The 9,522-nt window shown below is 34.1% G+C and overlaps 1 protein-coding gene across 1 annotated transcript; it reads right to left on the bottom strand.

Annotated features, from left to right (window-relative positions):
* Window positions 1-2,518: 2,518 nt before the first annotated feature.
* Window positions 2,519-6,784, bottom strand: LOC131624707 (uncharacterized). The gene is made up of 10 exons (XM_058895630.1): window positions 6,540-6,784; window positions 5,980-6,066; window positions 5,766-5,882; window positions 4,897-5,430; window positions 4,331-4,698; window positions 4,068-4,167; window positions 3,673-3,732; window positions 3,494-3,577; window positions 3,253-3,369; window positions 2,519-2,990 (listed from the first exon to the last, which is right to left on the bottom strand). The coding sequence occupies exons 1-10, from the start codon at window positions 6,597-6,599 to the stop codon at window positions 2,682-2,684; spliced, it is 1,836 nt and encodes a 611-aa protein (XP_058751613.1). The 5' UTR covers window positions 6,600-6,784; the 3' UTR covers window positions 2,519-2,681.
* Between the last annotated feature and the right edge of the window lie 2,738 nt (window positions 6,785-9,522).

Raw genomic sequence — 9,522 nt, 5'->3', positions numbered from 1 at the left:
GATTTTTTGTTGTTGTTGTTGTTGTTGTTGTTGTTATTGGTGTTATTGTCGATGATGATGAGGAAGATTTAGCACTTGTCAAAAAATTGATGCTTTGCAGATTAAAACGAAAAAGAAAATGGTTAAAATTAAAATTTTGTAAATAAGACTTTACCCCTGGTTATTGTTAAAAATCGAGGTAAAAAGTAGCACAATTTTGGAAATCTATAAAATGCAGTTACTGGAATTAAACCCATGACCAGTGCCATTTTTCCCTTCGGTTATTAAAAAATCGAGGGCTAAAGTGACAATTTTTCATGTCGCCCTTCGTTACCTCGTCTGTATAACCGAGATTATATTCATTTTGCATCTGAGGTGAAATGGGTTATTTGTAGTAGTGCCCAAACCGCGTCGGTACGACGTGAGAGGGCCGCGCCGATGACCACGAGGCCATAAGTTAGTCATAACTTGTCCGATGTTCCATCAACTTCGCATGCCCCATCGTTTGGTTCTCGTAGCTGACTCTTTCAGGCATCTCAGGCATATGATACAGCAGAACCTGAGGATTCCGAGGCCTTGTTAACCCTGAAGCCCCTGAAACCCAGGAGGAAGCCGTTTCAGATGCCCCATTAGAGAGTTATTCAGGAGGGCCAAATGACACCTCCTTACTTTATATTTATGCAGAGCATGATGCTAGGCATGTCTGGCATGGAGAGGTATATTTATTTTGTTTTGTAATAAATATGTTGTCAACTAATTAAATCCATATTGATGCTTATGTTTTCTTTTTTATAGGAGCACGATTGTTTGAAAATGATTAGCCACGAATGGAAGATATTGGAGTTGCCACAACATACTAATGCTTGGTTTTGCGATGTTATCCACTATTTGGGTCTTGTCGGTTTATGTTCTTCTACGTACTTGACTTTAAAAGATGACACGCAGGCGGATTTTGCAAAGAGGTGGCACCCAAAGATGTCATCTTTCCACATACCTATAGGCGAGATGACCATCACTTTGGATGACGTCTCATGCATTCTGCATCTTTCCATCATGGGAAATTATTGGACCACAGGAGGATCGAGCGAGAGGAACGGGTCATTTGGGAGTTGATCATGGTAGAGTGACGGATGAGGCAGCTCGCACTAGAGGTGCTCAAGCACGATTTAGCTTTTTGGAAAAACTTCTTAAAGAACATTTGAAGGAGACTTTGGATGCCGTTGGTGATGATATGCGGAGATGGGTACAACAACCATAGAGTCAAGACTCTTTGAGAATGACAGTCTCTAGTTGTCCCTAGTGAGCGAATGGTTTCCAAGTGATGAAATGTTGTGCAATAAAGATGGCGAAGGAGGTAGGCGGTTAGACATACCCAATAATTTATATTGGGATGTATTATTTTGTTTGTTAGATATTTTTGGTTGTATTTTCGGACAAATGTTATGTATGAATTATCTTGATTTTTTATATTTAAGTATGAATTTTTATTCTCTAATTTTAATATAATGTCATTTTACTTTGATTTTACGTTAATATAAGTTGGCCTTACAAAAAATGAATGATTCAACAATGGTATTGTCCTGATATGATTCAGACAAGATTTCAGAGAAGTATCTCTGAAATAATTTCTCCTTTGTATTTATCACGCTTTCAAAAACTTTTACGAGATTTTTTAGAGATGCATATCCGGATGCATTCAAATATCCTATGAAGATGCATCTCCGAACTGTAATTTCTTTAAAATGAGATGAATATTAGAATAACACATTGTGATTGTGATTTGGGTGCGGTCGAATATTTTTGAATTTTTGAAGGTATGATATACTTATGTAAGGATCTAATGAACGATCCTTAAAAAAAAAAAAACTAGACCCAAAACTATACTCTGTATGGAGCACAACTAAGTCCAAAGTTTCCTTCTTTCCAAATGAAAAGTGCTAGCATAAACTTCATACATGTAATAGGCAAATGTTAAGGAGAAAATGATAATTTGATCAGAGAGGCAGAGGCGATCAGGCTCCATGCTAGTTCTACAAAACCTCCAAAATTAGAGATGCTATGTCTTCTAAAATTCATGGAAATTCTTTTGAGCTTAAGAGGGTCCCATATAATGTGAAACTCAACAATAAAAAGAACATTTGACTTATGTGTTAAACAAATATTTTTAACAACCAACCTTGTATCAAGGATCCCAATGCCAATGTTCGAGTTTTACTACTACATAAATCTGCTTTTTCACTTGCATGTTGCTCCTTTTAATATGTTTGTAGTATTATTGACTTGGTGTCACAATAAAGTTAAGAATTGCATGCAATTAAAGCTTCCATTCAATGTATGAATACTTTGAAATGTTGAATGTTAGATGCACTAAGGTTTGGCAGCATATGGTTAAACCAATATGTGAAACTCTTCCAAATCCAAAATGTTTGCAGCCAAATGAAACAAACTCTAAGAAACCTCAATATCTATGTATATCATCTAAACAATAGCCATAACCAAAAACATCAAAACCAATTCCCAAATGAGAAAATTTAGGAAGTAAATAAAATGAGAATTTTACTGTCTAAGAGTATATTTTCAGACGAAATTTTTCGTCTGAAAGTACGCTTCACACTTAACGCATTATTACATGTTTCGGCTTTTATATTTTCTATGTGAATAATCCAATATACCAAAAAAAAAAACCCGCCACACCATTGGCCTTATTCATTGGTGTGTAAAAGCAACCTGAAACTAAAATCATAAGGCTTCATTTGCACCATCTTTGAAAGAAACTCTCTTTCTTTTCCTTCAAGGCACTTAACTGCTTGGTTTCTTATTTCATCAGGTAATTGTAGACAAATCCAGTCCAATAAAGAATCAAGATCCTTTGCAAAATCGAGTAAATACCAATCCAACAACTTTGGAATCATTATCTTGTTTGTTTTTGTGATTCCTATTGAAGCTTGTAAATAATCTCTTTTTGCTGCTTCTAACTCATTATCAACTTCTGATGCTGTATACACCCTCACCTTAATTAAAACAAAACAAAAACGTTTCGTCAATGAAATAAAATCGAAATACATGGATTTATATATCCACATGCAGAAACAATATGAATTTTTGTTAGGTATAGAAACCATTCATTCACCTAACAGCCTAATCTTCTGGCAGAGTTTGGTTATCGACAACGACAGTAACATTTATAATGCTAAAACTTATCATTGTCACTGATCGAAGAGAGTAAGTAAAAAAATGGAAGAGTTTAATTTAAAGTGAGTATTCGAAACATACTGCGGGTGAAGACCAGCTTCCGCATGAAAGTGCAAATGTTACTAAGGGCTCAGACCATTCCAATCCAAATATGCTTCTCGCTTTCACTTCATCGTTTTTTGCAGCTTTCGGACATGTCTGTTGAAGGAAGTTAAGATGAAAATTAAGGGACTAACTATTCGTAATATATACTTTTAGGACTCTATCGATAAAACATGACAACAAAGTCTTCGATAAGAAAAAATAAGATTGTAGGACTTACAAATTTAAGGTGATAAGGCAGCCTCAAGATAAAATGTTCTATTGTGATTGCATTCAGCAACTGTCCCCCTACTACTATTGTTGCCTGCAATAGACATTATCAGAAGAGATTAAATATCTATTCGGATGAGAAGAATCGGCGATATTTTACTGCTTCGAATGTTGCTTAGATCATCATACCTTTTGCATTAGTGCTACAACCATTTCAGGACTTCCGGGTATGCCATGTTCTAAGTATGCCTACAATATGGAAACCGAAATATTTTAAGATGTTGACTCCAAGAACATTAGGCAAGCTAAGATTTCATTAAAAGTTGTAAAAACCAAACTAGACGATTCAACCGATTGAACTTAGAACTTGCCTTTATAACTGTTCGGTTAATTTGGCTGTTCAATAGTAGTTTTGTTCATGTTCGAACAGTTTAAGGCGGTTGGACTATGGTCTAGAGATTTCAGCGGTTTGGTTTTTAAAACACTATTTTCATCAAATTCAAAATTTAGAAGTAATAGACCGAAATCTTAATCTCGAATTGTAACGAGGTGTAATAAATCAGTGTAGTAGAAAAATGTCTTACATTCAGAATAGATGAATTGTATGTGTTTATCCAGAATGCAAGTTTTTCTTGATGGTTAAGGCCCTTCAAGTTCACCGAGGCAAGTTTCCCAAGAAGAAACCTGAATTTTGTCATCAAGATTAGACATTTATATCTATAGTAACGACACTTCAGATTGATACAGACATATGTGGTTACATTCATTTTATTTTATTTTCTAAAATTTTACCAGTGTCAGGTGTCTGTATCAGTGTTTCGTATGTTAATAAGCATCTATAACTTACTTCAATCGGTGGATAAGAAACATTGCATTTGTTGTTTTGTTGAGATCAATGGTAGAGGCTCTAACTTCGCATAAACTCTTATATGGACCAACTTCTCTTGTTTTGGATTCTGAGCAGATATCATAAGGATCACAAAACTGATCCTTTTCTTTGCTGTATTGGTTGAAAGATGATCCAGAGGTTGAAGGAGTTTTTGGCTCCACAAATTTTTCCTTGGATGTACTAATTCTCACAAATATGTTAGACAAACACTTGACAAGATCCTCCGAAACTCTATTTGGCGTGCTATCGACTTCTGACACTTTGTTATTTGTTGGCGAATTTGATGAACTCTGCGCCCTTTCATGTTCAGATAATCTCCAATCCAGCTAGGAAACCAAAAGAACAAGAAGAATATTAGACAAAATATTGTCGAAAATACCGAAAAATCTAAGGAAGACCAATCCCACCGTCCAATTGCAGAGGTCCCATTTAAAGTATGGGCAAACCTGACTGACCCGACACAGGTCTCAAACCTTCACTAACAGGCTGACCCCTAGGGGTTCATATCAGAAGTATTGAATTACCTGCAATTTCAAGTGATCCATGGAGTTCTTCTGAGGCGATTCATGTTTGAGTGGTGATTTCTTCATCGGAGTAATGAGTTTCGATATCTTCTTCACCGGAGACTGTTTATCTTTCAGAAAATTACCAAACAATAGATTCTCTTTGCCTCTTCCCTCTTCTTGAATAGATGAAAATGAATCTTGTTTTCTGTGCATTTGCTTCCCATTACTACTCCCACTGTGATTATTCACACTGTCAGGAGAGAATAATAGCTTCCTGCTAGAAGCACTTCTGGCAAGAGAATTCTGTGGTGTCATCCTTGTTGTTGTCATTGAATTAAACTCATTTTGCGAATAAGATTTCGATCTTTGATGCTTTGAACTACCATTTCTCATGTGGTTTTGGTCAATAGAACCATTCGAATTTTCCGCATTTCTTTTGGAGGATATGTACACAGCTTCTTGATATAAACCTTGTCTGAAATTCACTACTTGTTCTTCAAGCCTTACAACTTCTTCCTCCAACACTGCTACCTCAGCAAGAAGCTCCAATGTCTAAAACAATCACACACACAATCCACATTACTCTCATTCAATCCAAAAACAAGGTTTTAAAAAATGGCCCGTGATAAAACGGTATCAAATACTAATTCTGTTATTCACCGTTTTTATGATGAAAAAAAATTGTGGTTAATACACACGTGACAACTGCAATCAGTATCGCAACATTTGTATTAACAGAATTCGCGAAAGCCTTTACACGATTGCAACCATTATTTAAAACCATCCGCGAAAGCCTTTACAAGACTGCAACCATTATTTAAAACCTTGTGATTGTAATTTTGTCAAACTCGCTCCGATTATTGTTAGATTTGAAAAGAAAGACTTACATATGGAGGAAGATAAGGAGGAAGACGAGGCAAAGACCCCAAAGGTCTAGTAAATGCTCTTTCCAAAGCTCTATGAACATTCTCTTCATGCCTAAGCTTCCTCTTCAACTTATCTACCTGAAAACAAGCTTCAAAAACATCACTACTTTGAATGAAGAAAAATCACACAAAAACATAAAACTTTCTTATTCAAATAAATGAAGAATCACAATACATCTTGTAGCAATGCAATCTTCTTTTCTCGATTCGATCGACGACCATTTTTCATTCCTTTGCTTCCTCCAACCTCCATCTTCTTCTCCTGCTTTGCACATTCAACAATAAACAAATCCATAAAACACAACACTTTGAATTTGTTTTTGTTTTCAAAGCAAAAGAAACCAAAAAGTACTATAAGAATAAGCAATATTAATATAAATTATTCTTTTCTTGAGAGAAGTTAAAGAACAAGAATTTAGATTTGGATCAAAAGTTCAAAACACAACACACCCTTTTGTCAGTTAACCATGAGGCTTCATAATTACAAACAATTCTTTCAAAATTTGAACTAAAATTCCATACTTTAAAGTAGCTCTTTTTTCTTTATGCTTTGAAATTAAGCTTTTTTTTTTCTTTTTCAATTATTCCAAAATTGAGTTTTTCAAATCTTATCTTTAAATGGGTCATTAAATCTACTTTCATTTCTTGATTCCAACAACATATAGAAGAAAAAATCAAATTTTTATTGAAAAAAAAAAGACTAGTGTTGAAGAAGGAGAATGAGAAGCTAGTTACTTTGGCATCATTGAAAGAAGATTTGATAGAGTGAAGAGTTGAGCGTGCTCTAGCATTCATTTGTTCTTGTTGTTGTTGTTCCACTTTTTAAGAAATCAATGCAATGTGATACTTATGATAAAGTGATAGAAAAAAAACAAGTTTTGAGAGAGAGAGAGAGAGAGAGGTTGTGCAAAAAGTTGAAAGATTTATAGTTAATATTATTACTATTGGTGTTTTGTTGAAGAGAGTGTAAGTAAGAAGAAAACAAGAAGAAAGAAAACGACGAGGTTGTTGGTTCCTCCTAGAAAAAAGTGTGTTTTTTATGAGTACTTACTTACCATAAAAAAGGACACAACATAACAAAATTTCAAAATATTGTTAATATTTTTCATGTCACTATAAGCTAGTAAAAAGAAAAGAACAAAAAGGGTTGAGTTAAACTATGTTAATTTTAGGAGTTGATTGATTAAGGAGTATGTTTAAGAGTTTGATAGATATACATAGGATATACGAGTGTACATTCCATTTTTTTTGTGTTTACTAATTAGGAAATTAGCATGATGGAGCATGCTGTAAAAGTATTGGTATATGGAATTTGATGCATTGGTAAGAAAGAGTAAAAGTGGTGATAGAGAATAATGATTGTGATTTGTTGTGTGTGACAGAAAGGGAGGTGGAATGGGAAATGAGGAGAGAGTAGTGTTGTTTGTGAGTGTGCACTTTGTGACTTGAAAGTGAATGTGAGTGAGTGTGACCACGCTTTTTTTATAAATCAATTAACGTGCGACCCACCTTTCGTTGCCCCCTATCTCCCCTTACCTCTCTCTAACAAGTTCTCCCTTTTCTTTAATTTTCCATTAAGTAAATAATCGATTAGCCTAGTAAAGATTTGACATGGAGATTCTCATTACACCTTGTGTTTTACATAAAACATTAGCATTCTAATATTTAAGTTAGTAAGATATAAAAAATATATATAGTAAGTTATAGTTAGAACATATATTCGATTTAATGTGGGATCATCATATATATATATATATATATATATATATATATATATATATATATATATATATATATATATATATATATATATTGATTTTGAATTGATAATTGATCAAACCAAACCAAGCGTAAAAAACGTTTGGTTTGGTTTGGTTTGATTCTTATAAAGTAGAATTGATTCTAGTTGAAGCTACAATTTGTAGTTTTTGAGTTAAACGTGATTTTTACAATTATGGTTCAACTCACTTTTACATAAATGTATTCAAACATAAATCAATTATGTTAAACTCAATTATGATAAAATCAAAATTTTCAAACTCAATTATGTCAAAATCAATTATGTCCACCGCCAATTCAAACATACACTTGTTGTTTTCACTCGATACAAGTTAAAGAAGTGTGTTTGAAAGATAACTTACGAACACACACATTACCTCCTATTGCTTATTTGTCCCCACATCAGAAGATAAATTTCGAAGAATGTTTGAAACTTATCTTCTGGACAAATTATTACCTTTTATTGTTTTAGAAAGATATGTTAGAAGATGTAATTCAATGTTTTAGTAAGCAATTCTGCCATCGACAAGGTTAGGTTTGACCTAGTAGTAAGTTGTATTCGACGAAGATGAACACAACATATGTGTCGAAGTGTGTAAGCAAGTATTCGACAGAGTCGAATAGTGCAGTTTGTAGATTGTATGTTTTAGTTGCCTATAAATAGGCATGTTATGTTGTAAACAATATACAAAAACTTCACAATAATATTTTCTCTTTTCAGTATAGTTTCTCTCTTCTCTCCCTCTCTCTCTCCTTCTCTCTCTCTCTCTCTCCCTCTCTCTCTCTCCCTCTCTCTTCAATTTCTCGAAAAACCATTATTGTTCCAACAAATTGGTATTGTTGTGAAAACAATGCCAATCACAGAGTATAATAGGGAACACAACGGGAAGTAAGAAGAACAATAAGGAATTGATTATAACTGTTATTCTTTAATTTCTCTTTGAATCAATATTTACAAGTGTTACAAGAATAACAAATACCCTTCTCAATCTAAATTAGGATTTTCAATATGCAATGATGAGAGACTAGTATGCTATTTATAATAAACCTAACATACTAAACTAATGGGCTTTTTCACAAATACCAATTACAAGTTAACTTAGGGTACAAGCTAACTTAAACAATTGGACATAATAAACAAGCCCAATTCGAAGTACTAACAACCCTAACATTTCGACACCCATATACTAGAACACAATTCGACTACAGTATGTAGGTTTTCGACACCAGCATGTGAACATACTTCGACGACATGCATAAATTTTGTCGAACTAGAAGCTGCTCTTAGACTGAATAGAGTTTGATCCAATATCTCATAGGTATCAACGAGCCAGATTGTGATTTAAAGAGAATTTGTAATGGAAAACGAAAATACAACATTAAGGAAATTTCCTAAAATATATCGATTTTCAAAGGTGAGAACAACGAACGTTGGATTGCACAGATGAATGTCATCTTCAAATTTCAAGATGTGGCTGAAATCGTGAGTGATGGGGTACATGCATTGGAAGCGAATGCAAATGATGGATCAACATGGTTGATCATCATGGTTGATCATCAATGTCTTGCTTTAATTGCTGTAGAAGACAAGAACTGGCTATGGTACCACATGTATGTACATATACTCTTTAGAGGTCTGGGTATGCTCAACCTAAAGAAGATGGTGTATCTATTACCTTAGGTGAAGTAACCAAGTCAAATGTGTGACGAATGCTGCAAAGTAAAGCACGCTAGGATAACATTCAAACATGACTTGCCCATAAAGTCGAACAAAAGGCTAGAGCTTGATCACTCTGATGTGTGTGGACCTTTTGAAGTAAGATCGAATGGAGGTAATTGTTATTTCCTAACTTTCATAGATGAATTCACCAGATATATGTGGATTTACCTTACTAAAAGGAAGAGCGAGGTATTCATACAATTTAATAAGTTTAAATTG

Source organism: Vicia villosa, unplaced genomic scaffold (genome assembly GCF_029867415.1).
Source record: "Vicia villosa cultivar HV-30 ecotype Madison, WI unplaced genomic scaffold, Vvil1.0 ctg.000148F_1_1, whole genome shotgun sequence".
NCBI classification, from domain to species: domain Eukaryota; kingdom Viridiplantae; phylum Streptophyta; class Magnoliopsida; order Fabales; family Fabaceae; genus Vicia; species Vicia villosa.
The sequence above is the reverse complement of the archived record's forward strand: the minus strand, read 5'-3'. Positions and strand labels throughout refer to the sequence as shown.